This window comes from Rattus rattus, chromosome 6 (genome assembly GCF_011064425.1).
Source record: "Rattus rattus isolate New Zealand chromosome 6, Rrattus_CSIRO_v1, whole genome shotgun sequence".
NCBI lineage: Eukaryota > Metazoa > Chordata > Mammalia > Rodentia > Muridae > Rattus > Rattus rattus.
The window spans coordinates 130,496,354-130,514,702 of NC_046159.1; the positions used below are offsets into that span (position 1 = coordinate 130,496,354).

The window sequence follows — 18,349 nt, forward strand, 5'->3', positions numbered from 1 at the left end:
CACCCAAGAGGCTGACCAGACTCTAGGGAGCGTGCACTCAACACTTAGACCAAAACATGTGTCAATCAAACTGTAGGCCAAAGAGACAACTCTGAAAGCATGAAAATGTGATTCATGGCCTACAAGTGACTGTCAGTAAGATTATATTTCTCATCGGAAACTTTGGAGGACAGAAGGTAGTAGGCTGGAATATTTAAAGTGCTAAAAAGAGAAAGTGTCAACCATGAATCCTACATCTGACCATTTTTTTCCCTTAAAAGTGAAAGGGAACTTAAGACATTCTTGTGTGAACACCCCCGATGCAGTTCACTACTACAGTCCTGCTCTGCAAGAAATGCAGAGCAGTGCAGAAGTACAGTGGACAATAGAAGTAAATGAAAATTAAACACACAGGTGGACAGAACACCTTATACTATTATAACTACTTTTGTTTTTAGCTCTACACTTGGTTTCCATATAATTTAAGAGACAGGCATTAGGATAGTTTTGACACACAATGTATAAAGATGTAACTGTGTGGTAACAACAAGGGAACTGGTGGAGTTATAGAAGAAAGGCAATTTGTATGCTACGGAGATTAAATGGGTATAACTCAAGCTAGAGTACTGTAGCTTAAGGATATCAAGTATAATTCTGATAACCAACGAAAACAGCTAAACAACATACTCAAGGGAAATGAGATAGTAACACAGGAAAAGAGGGCTAGGAAACTAGGACAGGGGTCCCTCCCAGTAACTACTTTAAATTAAAATAGATTAAACTCTAACCAGGAGGCAGAGGGAGGCAGAATGAATAAACATGATCCAACTCTATTGTAACCTTAAGACTAACTTGAGACCCCAGTTGGAAAGTAGCAGTACAGAAAAGAGACACTGCCTGCACACAGCAACTGAGGGAAGAGCAACATAACACAATTACGTCTCTAATAACTGATCCCTAAACATAAAGCAAAAAATAAGTATAATGTTTCATGTTCACAGACTGTAAGACTTCACACTGTTAAAATAGTATAGTGTTCATCTCCAGTCAATATCCTTAACAAAATAATCTATAGATTCAATAAAATTTTTAGTAAAATCCCAACAATGTTTTCTAAATTGATATGGAATCTCCAGAGGCCCTAAATAGTCAATAGTATTGAATTTAGCAACCAAAACACAAAAAACATAAAACTTTTTGCATAAAAATATTTTATCAACTGTTGAAAAAATAAAAACAAGTCACAGAATGAACAAAACACAAATCATGTAAGTAATTTGGGATAAACGGGGGTGGGGTGAAGTGGGGTGGGGAGGGGATAATGTTATATGAAAAAGTCCTAAAAAAAAAAAATCAACTAAAATAAAATTAAATCCAACTCAAAATGAACATGTGATTATTCAACTATTCAAGTTCTCCAGAGGATACACAACAGTTAGTAAGCAAGTAAAACGATTCCTCATATGTCTATCATTGGTTAAATGCCAGTTCATAACTCATAATGATGGCTACTACCAACAATCAGAAGGTAACAGGTGCTGGCAAGAACATAAAGAAACTGGAATCTGTGTACACGTCAGTAGAAATGTAAAACAGTTCTACTGCTGTAGACAGTTTAGTACAGCAGGTCCTCAAAAATTAGAACTAATAATCACTGGATGTGGGGGTGTTCAATTTTAATCCCAGTGCCTGGGAGAAGCAGGCACATCTCAGCTAGCTCAAGGTCAGTCTGGTCTACATACTGAGTTCCAGACCACAGTTAGACAGTGAGACTATCCTGAAAAGGGGCCAGGGGTAATTATCACATGACCACTAATTCTACTCTGAGGTACATACTCTAAGGACTTGAAAACAAAGTCCCCAAGTGGTATTTCCCCCCCACTGGTATTCACAGCAGTATTAACATGGAGTAGGAGTGCATGTGGGACACATTATCTATTGACAGGTAAATGAATTAGTAAATATGCAAAGGATTTATTGACCAATCTTTAAAAAAAAAGTGAAGAGAATTCCAATCTGTTACAACAGATAAAAGGAGGGCATTTTGTTAAGTGAAACAAACCAATAAAAAGAAGACACTGTATGGCTTCCCTTGCTTTAAGTAAAACTCAGTAACAGGGTAGTTTTGGTTGACAGAGGTTGCAGGGAGGTAGAATGGGACTTGTTTAAATGGTACTGAGTTTCGGTTTCACAGGATGCAGGCTCTAGAGGAGGACAACGATGATAGGTACACATAATATAAATGCAACCACCACTGAACTGAACTGCATGGTTAGGATTAGCATTTTAGGTGTGTTTTATCTCACACGCACACAAATCAGATGACTGTTTTCTACAGATCAATCTGTGTGTATAATGTGATTCCAGCCCAAACATAGAGTTTTAAAAGTTAAATAAATATGTAAAAAGTATTCTAAGAGTTTTTGCGTGCCTGTGTGCCTGTGTGTGTGTGTGTGTGTGTGTGTGTGTGTGTGTGTGTGTGTGTGTGTGTGTGTGTGTGTGTGTTGTGGTAAAAATAAAAATAAAAAAGTGGTGGAACGGGTTCCCGCACGTACCCTAGTGGTCGCTAGTCCTGGCTCCAATGGGCCATTGGAACGAGTGCTAATTTATCTCAGATTAGTATCTCTCCCGGCAGCTCTCTGCTAGCCTTGTCACCCAGTAAAATCAAGACTCAACAAACTGTAACCCAACAGATTTACATGTTAAATTGTCAATCCACAACACATCCATACAGTAAACTGTTATCAATTGGTTAATTGATAACAATATAATTTGCCCATCTAGACAACACAAAATCCTATACCATCCATCCCTTAAGAATAGTCCTAACAACCTGTAATATGTGCAGAGAGGAATCTGGACATCCATGTTCTCTCCTCCTCCTCGCTCCTGCTTCCTCTGCCTCTCTAAAACTTTTCTCCCGCCCATCCTTCCTTCTCATCCAATGACAGACCTCGTTCTATTCTGTACCTTCACCTGTAAGATAATGACATCATCCTACACATATGTATGTACTGGACCACATCACTACGTACACCAGGCTGTCCTGGAACCCAGAATGTAGATAGACCAACCTGGCCTGGAAAAAGAATGAGTTCAAATTTTTTACTGGATCAATCACTATGTACCCCAGGCTGTTCTGGGCTAGAACTGTCTCATAAGTGCTGTAATTAAGGACCTATGCCACCATGCCTGACCAGAGAATGGGTAATTCTTGAATGGTGAATGGGTGAGGAGAAAATATGATGTATGTTGCATATTAAAATATTTACATCTAGGCATGGTGACACACACAAATAATCTTAGCACTTGGGAGGTGAAGACAAAGGGGTGCAAGACCTGAAGGCCAGTCTAGGGTCAGCCTGGGCTACCTTATCTCAAATACACATACACATACTTTGTCTTTTTCATAACCAAACTAAAAAACAAAACAAACAAATCAGAGGTGAACAGAAATGATTTAACAATTTAATGTTGAGACTGACAGGCCAATCACTGTGTATTTAAAAGCATGTCAATTAATGACAGAGATTAGCTGAGCAACTCTATGATTGCTACGAACTACGCTGTTTCAAATGCCATCAGTGAGACTTATCTTGCACTTCTTGCATGGATGACTGATCATTATGTGTCCAAAGCAACCTCAGTTTTCAGCGGAGTGTCAGATAAGGGACTACAGACATAACATTCCACAATCATCTTATCTCTGTGGTCTCCAAACACCAGGCCGGATGTTGAACCTTTTGACACCAGTCTCTGTACTTTTAAAACTATTAAATACTGCAACAGTAGAATTTTGCTCAACGCCACCCTTCCCCAAAACCTTACAGTACTGCTTTCTTCCCTGAGATCTGCTGTTTCCCCAGCTGTACAGTCTTCTTCACTGCAGCACAGGAATCACCCTACTCTTGTCAACCCCCAGACAGACACTGAGGCAGTTTGGAGGCCCCAGTGAGAAAGAGGCGGCGCAGATCTTCCTGGGTGCTGCCACCGCGGAGAGCCCGTGGGCAGAACCCCGCGAGCGAACTTGAGCCTCGGGACCACAGGTAAGACTAACTTATCTGCTGCAAGTGACCTGCCTGGTGAACTCAAGGCACAGGTCCACAGGAACAGCTGAAAACCTGTAGAAAGGAAAAACTACACGCCCGAAAGCAGAACACTCTGTCCCCATAACTGACTGAAAGAGAGGAAAACAGGTCTACAGCACTCCTGACACACAGGCCTATAGGACAGTTTAGCCACTGTCAGAAATAGCAGAACAAAGTAACACTAGAGATAATTTGATGGCGAGAGGCAAGCGCAGGAACCCAAGCAACAGAAACCAAGACTACATGGCACCATCAGGAGCCCAATTCTCCCATCAAAACAAACATGGAATATCCAAACACACCAGAAAAGCAAGATCTAGATTCAAAATCATATTTGACCATGATGCTGGAGAACTTCAAGAAAGACATGATGAACTACTTTAGAGAACAAGTAGAAGCCTACAGAGAGGAATCGCAAAAATGCCTGAAAGAATTCCAGGAAAACATAAATAAACAAGTAGAAGCCCATAGAGAGGAGACACAAAAATCCTGAAAGAATTCCAGGAAAACACAATCAAACAGTTGAAGGAATTAAAAATGGAAATAGAAGCAATCAAGAAAGAACACAAGGAAACAACCCTGGATATAGAAAACCAAAAGAAGAGACAAGAAGCTGTAGATACAAGCTTCACCAACAGAATAAAAGAGATGGAAGAGAGAATCTCAGGAGCAGAAGATTCCATAGAAATCATTGACTCAACTGTCAAAGATAATGTAAAGCGGAAAAAGCTACTGGTCCAAAACATACAGGAAATCCAGGACTCAATGAGAAGATCAAACCTAAGGATAATAGGTATAGAAGAGAGTGAAGACTCCCAGCTCAAAGGACCAGTACATATCTTCAACAAAATCATGAAGAAAACTTCCTAACCTAAAAAAGAGATACCCATATGCATACAAAAGCCTACAGAACTCCAAATAGATTGGACCAGAAAAAAACACCTCCGTCACATAATAGTCAAAACACCAAACGCACAAAATAAAGAAAAGAATATTAAAAAGCAGTAAGGGAAAAAGGTCAAGTAACATATAAAGGCAGACCTATCAGAATCACACCAGACTTTTAACCCCAGAAACTATGAAGGCCAGAAGATCCTGGACTGATGTCATTCAGACCCTAAGAGAACACAAATGCCAGCCCAGGCTACTGTATCCTGCAAAACTCTCAATTAACATAGATGGAGAAACCAAGATATTCCATGACAAAACCAAATTTACACAATATCTTTCTACAAATCCAGCGCTACAAAGGATAATAAATGGTAAAGCCCAACATAAGGAGGCAAGCTATACCCTAGAAGAGGCAAGAAACTAATCGTCTTGGCAACAAAACAAAGAGAAGGAAAGCACACAAACATAACACATCAAGTATGAATATAACAGGAAGCAATAATCACTATTCTTAATATCTCTCAACATCAATGGCCTCAACTCCCCAATAAAAAGACATAGATTAACAAACTGGATCATGCTTTGAGGACCCTGCATTCTGCTGCCTACAGAAACACACCTCAGAGACAAAGACAGACACTACCTCAGAGTGAAAGGCTGGAAAACAACTTTCCAGGCAAATGGTCGGAAGAAGCAAGCTGGAGTAGCCATTCTAATATCAAATAAAGTCAATTTTCAACTAAAAGTCATCAAAAAAGATAAGGAAGGACACTTTATATTTATCAAAGGAAAAATCCACCAAGATGAACTCTCAATCCTAAATATCTATGCCCCAAATACAAGGGCACCTACATACGTAAAAGAAACCTTACTAAAGCTCAAAACACATATTGCACCTCACACAATAATAGTAGGAGACTTCAACACCCCACTCTCATCAATGGACAGATCATGGAAACAGAAATTAAACAGGGACGTAGAAAGACTAAGAGAAGTCATGAGCCAAATGGACTTAACGGATATTTATAGAACGTTCTACCCTAATGCAAAAGGATATACCTTTTTCTCAGCTCCTCATGGTACTTTCTCCAAAATTGACCATATAATTGGTCAAAAAACGGGCCTCAACAGGTACAGAAAGATAGAAATAATCCCATGCGTGCTATCGGACCACCACGGCCTAAAGCTGGTCTTCAATAACAATAAAGGAAGAATGCCCACATATACGTGGAAATTGAACAATGCTCTACTCAATGATAACCTGGTCAAGGAAGAAATAAAAGAAATTAAAAACTTTTTAGAATTTTAATGAAAATGAAGGTACAACATACCCAAACTTATGGGACACGATGAAAGCTGTGCTAAGAGGAAAACTCATAGCGCTGAGTGCCTGCAGAAAGAAACAGGAAAGAGCATATGTCAGCAGCTTGACAGCACACCTAAAAGCTCTAGAACAAAAAGAAGCAAATACACCCAGGAGGAGTAGAAGGCAGGAAATAATCAAACTCAGAGCTGAAATCAACCAAGTAGAAACAAAAAGGACCATAGAAAGAATCAACAGAACCAAAAGTTGGTTCTTTGAGAAAATCAACAAGATAGATAAACCCTTAGCCAGACTAACGAGAGGACACAGAGGCGTGTCCAAATTAACAAAATCAGAAATGAAAAGGGAGACATAACTACAGATTCAGAGGAAATTCAAAAAATCATCAGATCTTACTATAAAAGCCTATACTCAACAAAACTTGAAAATCTGCAGGAAATGGACAATTTCCTAGACAGATACCAGGTACCGAAGTGAAATCAGGAACAGATAAACCAGTTAAACAACCCCATAACTCCTAAGGAAATAGAAGCTGTCATTAAAGGTCTCCCAACCAAAAAGAGCCCAGGTCCAGACGGGTTTAGTGCAGAATTCTATCAGACCTTCATAGAAGACCTCGTACCAATATTATTCAAACTATTCCACAAAATTGAAACAGATGGAGCACTACCGAACTCCTTCTGAAGCCACAATTACTCTTATACCTAAACCACAAAAGACCCAACAAAGAAAAGAGAACTTCAGACCAATTTCCCTTATGAACATCGCCCTTAAAAATACTCAACAAAATTCTGGCAAACCGAATCCAAGAGCACATCAAAACAATCATCCACCATGATCAAGTGAAACTTCATCCCAGGCATGCAGGGATGGTTTAATATCTGAAAGAAAACCATCAACGTGATCCATTATATAAACAAACTGAAGAACAAAACCACATGATCATTTCATTAGATGCTGAAAGCATTTGACAAAATTCAACACCCTTCATGATAAAAGTCCTGGAAAGAATAGGAATCCAAGGCCCATACCTAAACATAGTAAAAGCCATATACAGCAAACCAGTGGCTAACATTAAACTAAATGGGAGAAACTTGAAGCAATCCCACTAAAATCAGGGACTAGACAAGGCTGCCCTCTCTCCCTACTTATTCAATATAGTTCTTGAAGTTCTAGCCAGAGCAATCAGACAACAAAAAGGAGGTCAAGGGGATACAGATCGGAAAAAAGAAGAAGTCAAAAATATCACTATTTGCAGATGATATGATAGTATATTTAAGTGATCCCAAAAAAAAGTTCCACCAGAGAACTACTAAAGCTGATAAACAACTTCAGCAAAGTGGCTGGGTATAAAATTAACTCAAATAAATCAGTAGCCTTCCTCTACAAAAAGAGAAACAAGCCGAGAAAGAAATTAGGGGAAACGACACCCTTCATAATAGACCCAAATAATATAAAAAGTACCTCGGTGTGACTTTAACCAAGCAAGTAAAGATTTGTACAACAAGAACTTCAAGACTCTGAAGAAAGAAATTGAAGAAGACCTCAGAAGATGGAAAGATCTCCCATGCTCATGATTCGGAAGGATTAATATAGTAAAAATGGACATTTTCCCAAAAACAATCTACAGAATCAATGCAATCCCCATCAAAATACCAATCCAATTCTTCAAAAAGTTAGACAGAACAATTTGCAAATTCATCTGGAATAACAAAAAACCCAGGATAGCTAAAACTATCCTCAACAATAAAAAAGGACTTCAGGGGGAATCGCTTTATCCCTGAACTCAAGCAGTATTACAGAGCAATAGTGATAAAAACTGCATGGTATTGGTACAGAGACAGACAGATAGACCAATGGAATAGAATTGAAGACCCAGAAATGAACCCCACACCTATGGTCACTTGATTTTTTTTTGACAAAGGCCCAAACCATCCAATGGAAAAAAGATAGCATTTTCAGCAAATGGTGCTGGTTCAACTGGAGGTCAACATGTAGAAGAATGCAGATCGATCCATGCTTATCACCCTGTACAAAGCTTAAGTCCAAGTGGATCAAGGACCTCCACATCAAACCAGACACACTCAAACTAATAGAAGAAAAACTAGGGAAGCATCTGGAACACATGGGCACTGGAAAAAATTTCCTGAACAAAACACCAATGGCTTATGCTCTAAGATCAAGAATCGACAAATGGGATCTCATAAAACTACAAAGCTTCTGTAAGGCAAAGGACACTGTGGTCAGGACAAAACGGCAACCAACAGATTGGGAAAAGATCTTTACCAATCCTACAACAGATAGAGGCCTTATATCCAAAATATACAAAGAACTTAAAAAGTTAGACCGCAGGGGAGACAAATAACCTATTAAAAAATGGGGTTCAGAGCTAAACAAAAGAATTCACAGCTGAGGAATGCCGAATGGCTGAGAAACACCTAAAGAAATGTTCAACATCTTTAGTCATCAGGAAATGCAAATCAAAACAACCCTGATTTCACCTCACACCAGTGAGAATGGCTAAATCAAAAACTCAGGTGACAGCAAATGCTGGCGAGGATGCGGAGAAAAGGAACACTCCTCCATTGTTGGTGGGGTTGCAGACTGGTACAACCATTCTGGAAATCAGTCTGGGGGTTTCTCAGAAAATTGGACATTGAACTGCCTGAGAATCCAGCTATACCTCTCTTGGGCATATACCCAAAAGATGCCCCAACATATAAAAAAAGACACGTGCTCCACTATGTTCATGCAGCCTTATTTATAATAGCCAGAAGCTGGAAAGAACCCAGATGCCCTTCAACAGAGGAATGGATACAGAAAATGTGGTACATCTACACAATGGAATATTACTCAGCTATCAAAAACAACGACTTTATGAAATTAGTAGGCAAATGGTTGGACCTGGAAAATATCATCCTGAGTGAGCTAACCCAATCACAGAAAGACATACATAGTATGCACTCACTGATAAGTGGCTATTAGCCCAAATGCTTGAATTACCCTAGTTGCCTAGAACAAATGAAACTCAAGACGGATGATCAAAATGTGAAGGCTTCACTCCTTCTTTAAAAGGGTAACAAGAATACCCTTGGCAGGGAAGAGAGGCAAAAGATTAAAACAGAGACTGAAGGAACACCCATTCAGAGCCTGCCCCACATGTGGCCCATACATATAGAGCCACCCAATTAGACAAGATGGATGAAGCAAGAAGTACAGACTGACAGGAGCGGATGTAGATCGATCCTGAGAGACACACCAGAATACAGCAAATACAGAGAATGCCAGCAGCAAACCACTGAACTGAGAAGCAGGACCCCCGTTGAAGGAATCAGAGAATGAACTGGAAGAGCTTGAAGGGGCTTGAGACCCCATATGTACAACAATGCCAAGCAACCAGAGCTTCCAGGGACTAAGCCACTACCTAAAAGACTATACATGGACTGACCCTGGACTCTGACCTCGTAGGTAGCAATGAATATCTAGTAAGAGCACCAGTGGAAGGGGGAAGCCCTGGGTCCTGCTAAGACTGAACCCCAGTGAACTAGACTGTCAGGGGGGAGGGCGGCAATGGGGGAGGGTGGGGAGGGGAACACCCATAAGGAAGGGGGAGGAAGGGATGTTTGCCCGAAACCGGGAAAGGGAATAACACTCGAAATGTATATAAGAAATACTCAAGTTAATTAAAAAAAAAAAAAAAAAAAAAAAAAAAAAAAAAAAAAAAAAAAAAAAAAAAAAAAAGAAAAAAAAAAAATAAAAAAAAAAAAAAAAAAAATAAAAAAAAAAAAAAAAGAAATGGTTTGTGGGGAAGAATTGCATGTGGAAATGTTAAGACACAATCCACACAGCACAGGACATCAGGAAGGGATGGCTTACTCAAGGCATAGTAGGAAAATAATTAATCCTTTGGAAAACGCAAGAGCAACCAGCTGGATCCTATGCTAATAATTAACAATTACAACTTCTACAATTTCAATATTTTAAAAACAGGCTAGGAGAAAACATCGTTTTGCATATTTTTATGGTGAACTGAGAGGTTCCTAAAACTCAGAAGCTGTGTCTACACAAGAAGGGCAAGTTCTGGAGGCAAAGCAGGTGCAAAGGAGTGTTTCTTTGTAACATGCTTTAAAATGTGTATGGGTAAAGACAAATGATTAACACCATACAAGAAACGAACACAAAAGACTCAGAGGAAAACAAACACTGTAGTCAAGGCTATTCAATTTCACCAACAATTAGGAGAGGCAAATCAAATGAAGAGTCTGTTTCTAAGCTAGCATCCTGGTAGAATGGCTGGTTTGTTAACACAATATTAACTGACACCATACAATCTTTCTTACAACATACTTTTACTGTCTTTTCAAAGAGTATTTGGCAATTATCTTAGAAGCTTAACAATAAACCCTGAACAATCATTTGATAATCAGAAATTTAACTTATGGGTAAATTCCTAGCCACCTTCCAAGATGTTCAGGACAGCCATAATCTGTTCAGCTGTTAGTTCTAGGCTGTTACAATAACCCACTGTGTGCTGAAGAAAACATTTGCACCTGTGGCTAACCTTTTTAATTGCTAATAGGTTGTTCTTAGAAGTAGAGCGTGAAAACAAACCAAACCAAAGAGAAATGAAAGGGGGACAAACCCTCAAAGGACAGAGGGAGGAAAATACTCAAAAGAGCATTAGAATTCACTACTTGCTCTTACCTAAGCTCTCCCCTACCATTATATGGAACCTGGCCCCCTCCTACCACCCTTCAGAGTGGCAGGCAGCATGGTGGGTCACACCTGTAACCCCAGCACTCACTCGGGAAGGCAGAGGTCCAAGGTCCAAGGCTGTCCAGCCCACAGGAGTCTGGTCTTAGAAAAATCAAAAGAGCACAAAATGACACCTGTCACTCCTAGTCCCTCGATGCCACCCTGCAGCAGTGCTGAAATGTAAAGGGCTCTACTCCTCTCCCTTTCATCACTACCACCTTGTTCTCCCCAACTCTGCCTCACTCGCTTTAACTGTATGAAGGACTTACTTTTAAAACAAAGCCAACATAGCACAATCTCATTGTACTTTTAAAAAGAATATATATATGCACACGTAAATTTCTCTATATGTAAAAAAAAAAGTTTTTACTTTTTCCTACAAAAATCGAAGGTATTTATCTAGAGAGAAAAATAAAAACATACGAATCCCCCTCCCATTTCATCTCTTGACCCTTAGAACTCCTTAAGATTCAAAATCACATGGACTCAAATACACCGTGACCACAGGCAACTCAAGCGCAACAGGCCCCAAAGTGAGTCAATGCCTTCCTTAAATACCTTACCTTAAATACAGGTAATTATCTGAGTTACCAGCAGTGCTCCTGTCACTAAGATTCATCCCATTATTGAAACCAGTAATAGGAAAAGAAACTAGCGTGTATGCTGGGGTTGTTGTGTCTCAAACCCAGAGCCTTATACATGCTAAGCACATGTGCTACCAGAGAAGCCCCACAGACATTCCTAATGTTATACCTACTCTCACCCACTCCCAAGTACCAACTTCTAATCCATCCTTCCCAGTCTACTCTGTCAGCTGTACGCTAGGGGATACTGAACTTGTCTCTCTCCAGATGTGCTACTCCTCAATCCATTTCTACTTTACCAGAATGATCTCTAGCATGAAAAAGTGGCCATGCCACTCCATGATCCTCACAGAATTCTATAGCCTACACTTGTGAACGGAAGCGTCCTTAATTAACAAGACATATAAGGCCTCTCTTGAATGACTGTCCTTATTCCAACCTCACTGTTCACTAACCCATTCAATAATCCTATCAATAGATTCTTAAACGTCCCAGTTGAGCCAGCTCCATATTTCTCCTGTTATCTGACTAAAATGCCCTCCTCTCTCCACTCCCTGTTCTCACCTCTGCAAGTGCTTTTAAGTCATATTTTCTTAATCTTGGTACAAGTAGCAGTGTGAGCTAGCTAGTGGCACTTTTGTGGGGGCTGTCCTATCACTCTTAAGACATTTAGAAGCTTGTATTTAGTAGACAACAGTAGCATTTCTTCTAGTGGTGGCAACCAACATTCTATTCGGACAAGGATCAAAGTCCTCTTAGAGGAGTAAATCAGCTTTAGTCAAGAACCACTCCTCCAGGAAGGGGCAAGGGGCTTAGTGAGGACCTGAGTTCAATCACCCAGATCCCATGTAAAAACAGCAAGGTTAGTAGGGAAACAGTGCCACAAGGGCTCCCACCTCCTAGGGGCCTGCTAACCAGCTAACTAACCTCCAGGTTCAGTGAGAGACCAGACTGTCTCAAATCACATGGAAAGCAATTGAGGAAGACACCTGATGTTGACCCACAATGGGAAAGGCACACCCCTTTTCTAACCTGTTGTGACATAGTTTCTCATATATATCACTTCTGAAAGATTATATCAAGACTATATTATCATCTTTAAGGAACACTGACAAGGAGGTTCCTAAGGGGAAAGCTGACGGTTTTTGCACTCACTGTTTGTCTTGTGTACTTAGCTTGTGTAGTTAGCTTGTGTCCACTGCCTCCACCCTGGTCTGAGCTGTTTTACAATTACTGAGAGCCTTCCGGCCAACACGTCTCTTCCTCCCACCCTTCGTACTTCTACTTTTGCTAGTATGCCAGAGTCATCCTATCAACTGAAACCAGACCTTGTCACCCATTTTCTCAAAAGCCTCTACCGCCTGCCTAGTCTCATTTTAAAAAGCCAAAACCTTAAGATGACCTTTGTTAAATACTGCCTAATACTGTTTCCTCTACTGTGTTTTAACTTTGGACTCTGCTTTCTTCCTTCCACTCGCCAGGGTTTTGCTGGTCTTTGCTGCAAACACTCTGCTCTCAGACATTCCTATATTTCATTCCACGGCTCTTTCAGCTCTTTCCTTACAGGGCTCTCCCCTGGGCATCCTACAAACTCCAGCTGACATTAGCATCCTAGCTGTTTTTCACTTATTTACCACCTAAAAGCAAAGCATCTGATCAGATAGCCTATCTAATACGATCTGTCACAAGCTTCCAAATCAAGAGAACTTTGAAAAATTCCATTTCCAACAAGGTCCCTGGTTGCAAAGCTACTCAGGGACAATGCCTGTGATAACCGGGGCAGAGGCTGGTGTGATAGAAAAGAAAGCAAAGGACGACCTTAGAGACAGAAGCCTAGAGTAACAGCAGATTCTAGAACCTCTGCAGCACGGCTTTGCCAACACCTCAAATGGTCCTTTGTTGGTAGCCTCAGAAAACTAACACAGCAAACAAGAATGCAAGCGACGACACAGAGCTCTATGATTTCAACCTCATAGTTAAAATGTGCTTCAGCATACAGCTTTCTCTGCAAAATAATCAGGTTTCCAAATTCAGAATTTCTCAATATTGCCTCCCCAGGCCCTTACTCACGTCACACTGCAGGTGCAAGATAATTTGTTTGAAGTTTCTTCTTGGGGTGTCTCCCACCTTCTTTCTAATGGGGCTCCCTGGTTCATAGAGAGCTGCTTCCTGTTTCACACCTAACAGATCTATCAGTTGTGACTGAGTATCCTACCCTCCCCAACCACAGTAGGGGAGTGGCATTTCAATTAGGTGCAAAAATGCAAGTATATTTTGTCATTTGTTTCTTATTGTATTGAAAGATAAAATGCTAACTAACTTCACATCTTATGGAGCAAGTCTTGTCTTTATTAAAGAACAAAGTATAATGACAAGCCGTACATGGATCTGATTACTTTGCATGTTAATTTAAAATTTTAACTTTTAAGAAGGCCTTACTCCCACCAGATTTAGTATTTAAAAATGGGTATCTTTCTTTTAGCCTTGCTGTAATTTTTAACTAGCTGTTTTACTCAAATCTCACAAAGTTTTTAAAATACTTGTACTGAAAAGCCAAAACTTTTGAATAGGTAAACAGGAGCATTAAGGTAACAATTTCTATTTACATTTGACTCATAAATACATTGTCACAAAAATTCCAACCATTACTTTCACCAAAGACTTGACTTTATATTATCATGGATAATATAATTTTCATTTCAGCGAAATCACCATGTAAGCAGTATAAAGCCAACATATGCACACACTTTTGAAAACTATTAGCCAAACATTAACTCATGATGTGTACTTTTAAACCGCTTAGAAAATTCTAAAATTGTCTTAATATTAAAGTTATTCACAATTATAGGCTGATTTGTTTTTTTAAGACCCCAAGGTGGGAGGGGGAGTTTAAGTGGGAAGTAACCACAAAGCATTTGTAAAATGCTGAGTCCTAAGTAAAAAGATACAGGAAAACATAAATTTCAAGCAAATCTGAGACACGGAATAGTTAGTTCTCCACTAATGCTGAATTTTAAGTGAGTCATACTTGCCGTCCTAAATGACTGTTTTACTTAACATATGGTGAAAAGAGTTAACTGTTTGGTAACTTGAAACTTTATATTCATTTAAACTGTACAAAAAATATATACTAAGGCTGGCAGAAATGCTACATACAATGCTTACAGTACATAATATCATGTGCATAAGGCTCACATGACATTTATCTGATAAGGGGCTGGAAAACTGTAGTTTTAAATACCTTCTAAAAACTCAAATTTCCACTTCCAAACTTACACCAGAATCAAATAACTTGTAATGTACACAGCATTTTTTCTTGGCACCCAGGCAGAGTATCTGTGGTCTATGCTCAACCTCCAGTAAATTACCAGATTTCTGTCCCTTACCCATTGCCTAATTACTCAGTCTGATGCACTGAAGTTCTAACTTTGCAACTTTTAAATTCAGAATACGCTTTTAGTCTGTATGTACTAAAAGGCAATACCGTGAATGCAAAAACCTAGATTGGAAAAAAAATTTTTTTCTTCTAGAATGTGAGGGATCTTAAAACATTCTAAGCCTCCCGCCGCTTGTAAGAAGTGTGTAGACGGAGCTCAAAAGACTTGATTCTCGAACCTCACTCTTAAATTGGTTAATTTAGTTGAGTATCTAAAGCCAAAGCAGTTTGTTTAACTAGCCAACATCTAGGAAGCCCATCACACTTTGTTACCAAAGCGGAGAGAAAAAAAAAATTTTTTTTTTCAATCCTGCCCGTAGCAAACCCCCAACACACCTGGCCAGTTCACTCAGTCAATGAAGGGCAGGGAAAGTTCCAACCATAATCAACCGGCTCCAGACAAAGCTGACGGTCCAGCGGCGGCCACAGGCACTCGGGACTAGGGCGGCCGGAAGGTGCCCGCACCTGAGTGCAGGCAGCTGGCGGCCGCTGGGCGCGCGGAGGCCGGGGCGGGGCGGCCGGCAGGACCGCTAGGCGCTGGCCCGCCTCGGGCGCCTCCGGTCGGACACGCCGGGCTGAGGAGAGCGCGAGGGCTGCCGCTCGCCCGCCGCCCGAGACACCTGTTTGGCCGCGCCGGGCGGCGTTTCCGTAGCCTCAGTCGCCCGCCGCCGGCAGCCGAGCCCTGGGACCCGAAGCCCTCGGGCGCCTCCGCCCGCCGTACCTGACATCAGCCGCGGCTCCCTCTCACCCCTCCCAGAGGCGGGGAGGAGAACGACCCCAACCCTCGACCTTCGCTGCCCTGGCCCGCCGCAGCACCGGCAGGGGCTGCTAGCCAGGGCCGCCCGCGGCCGCCCAGATCATCCCCCGGCGGCGGCGGCCGAGGCGGGCCGGCGCGCGTTCCCGCCGCTCGCTCCCGCAGCTCGCTCCGCCCCTCCCCGCCGCGCGGCCTGGCCACGGCCCGCCTACAGCGCAGCCGCCACCCAGGGGTCTCCGAGAGCTGACGTCGCGGCTGCTGCAGCGGCCCCGGGGAAGGGCGGGATCTAGGTGGAGTGGGCGGGGACAGGGCGACGTGCGGATGCGGGGATTGGCCGCCGGGAGTTCGCCCCGCCCTCCTGCGAAGGGGGCTGGGAAGTCCTGGCTTCCCCGAGATGAGTGTTTAGGTTCAGCCCCCTTCTGGTGAGATTGAGTGTTCTCTTTAATTCTCTCTGGGAAGCAGAAAGCGAAATTAGCAGGGACTACAAGTAGAACTGCCTTATAAACTGTTGTCTGTGGAACAAACCTTAACGTCACGCTGACCTCTAACCCAATTTTAGTCCCTTCATCTTTTTTTGCCGTTTGTCCTCTGACTGCATCTCTCTATCCTTAATAACAAGAAATTTGGCATAATGAAGAGTGCTGTGTAACCAGATGTGTGCCTCAGAAGAACAGAAAACTCAGAGAATGGTAACGGAAAGACTCTTGGAGGAATTCATGTATAGCACTTGACTTCAGGGCAAATACTTAAGAGCTTTGCAAACCCATCTGCCTTGCTTTGGCAAATGTCCTGTGTACCAGAAAGCTATCTTTGTGGCCATGGAAGTGGGTTGCCACCTGTTGAGGCAGCAAAGAGTGGAAGTAAGATCTAGGGACTACTGACCTTAACCATCATCTACAAGGCCAGGCCCTGAGATGGGAAAACTGTGCCCTGCTTCATAAATGTTCAAACTAGGCAGGTCTGAGCATACCACAGCATAGCTATTCAAAGTAAGAGTTTTGAAATAAGAAACTTAAGCTTTATCTGAATCTACTTTTTGCCTCTAATATTATAGATACTAAGTTATAAAGAGCAGGTATATTTTGGTTATGATTCTAGACAAGGAGCTGGGTGTGATGATATCTTCGTTTATCAAGTCCTGAACCAGCTGGAAATCGTGGCAGGAAACAGCTTATTGGAGACCTAGCCAAACTCGATTTTATAGCAGTCGCTGAATAGCCCATTTATTCATTAATCCATTAGTCACAAGAATGAATTGAGCCTTTCGGTAAGGGGAGAGTCCTAATCAACAGGTTTACTTAGCCTCGCCCCCTAATACATGATAATAGAGACCAAAGAGTCTTGGGAAAGAAACGCCACATTCCAACCATAGTAGGCTAGGATCACCTGATGACCCACCCATTGGTTGTGTAATCTTAGGAAGCTACAGAACGGCGTGTCTGATAGGAATAATAAACGCTGGCTGTTGCTGTTACTTGGCCTTCAGCTTACTTAGTTTCAGCTTTAGTGCCATTTGCTAGGACATAGACAGCACCAATATATCCAAGAAAAAATTTTCCCCAAAGGAAGTTTGAAACTTGAAACAAAGTTAGTGATTTTAGTTCAAAGGTCTCCTGTTCAGATGAGAAAATTGAGGAAAGAATGAGAAATGGATAGGACCCGGCCAGAAAAGAAGGCAGGTAGCTAAGTGCCCTTTCTCTGGTCCACGGCCCTCCCACTTTTCTCCCAGACATCCTTACCTCCATTCTTTTTTCCTCAGCTCTTGCTCAGCCTTAACACTCCGCAAAAACCATTTTGCCATGCATAAATGTAAAAAAGAACCACCTGGAAGTCCCAAGTATTCTAAATATAGAACCAACCTCGGGAGTCCTGAATTCTATTAAGAGTTATAATGGCTAAAGAATAACACTATTTTATCAAAGGTAAGAAACACCCCCAAGAATAAACTCTAAGTTTATAGTCACATTTAGCAAGATTACAGGCACAAAGGGATGGGAATAGAAACAATATTGATCAAGTGACCACTCCCTTCCTTAGTTTTTTTTAAAAGAGCCAACATTTTATGAAAACAATACATGCATACACAAACAGATTCAAAACATGTAAACCAATTCAAACAAAAAAGCAGATAAGTTGTGCAGATATAAGATGAAATCATCTCATAATCTAAATATTCTGTCTTATTTTTTTAGACTTTTCTCTAAAACTAAAACAAAAAATATCCCACAAGAGCACATACCAGTTCACATATATATTTGACACATTATTTTTTTATGAAAAGATCCATCCTAAGTCCCTACTGGTATAAACAATTCTTTGATGAACTTACCTTTGTACAACCATGCAGTTATCTCCTTGGAAGTAGAAATGATACTCATGTCAGTAACTTTCATTCCTGTTAAGTAGAAAGGATGATTACTTCTGAAAATATACTTCTTATTTGGGGCTCAAAGCTGACTGGATTGTGCTATTTAAAACACAGATAAATCCCAGCCAGTATTGTCTGTCTGATATTTAATGTCTCAAAAAAGTGTATCG

The 18,349-nt window shown here is 41.1% G+C and overlaps 1 protein-coding gene across 1 annotated transcript in view; it reads right to left on the bottom strand.

Annotated features, from left to right (window-relative positions):
- The window catches only part of C1galt1 (core 1 synthase, glycoprotein-N-acetylgalactosamine 3-beta-galactosyltransferase 1), a 43,780-nt gene extending 27,610 nt beyond the window's left edge, over positions 1–16,170 (bottom strand). The window contains exon 1 of the mRNA XM_032906951.1: positions 15,779–16,170. Within this exon, the coding sequence (XP_032762842.1) occupies positions 15,779–15,785 (7 nt within the window). The 5' untranslated portion in view covers positions 15,786–16,170. The remainder of the gene's footprint in view (positions 1–15,778) is intronic.
- Between the last annotated feature and the right edge of the window lie 2,179 nt (positions 16,171–18,349).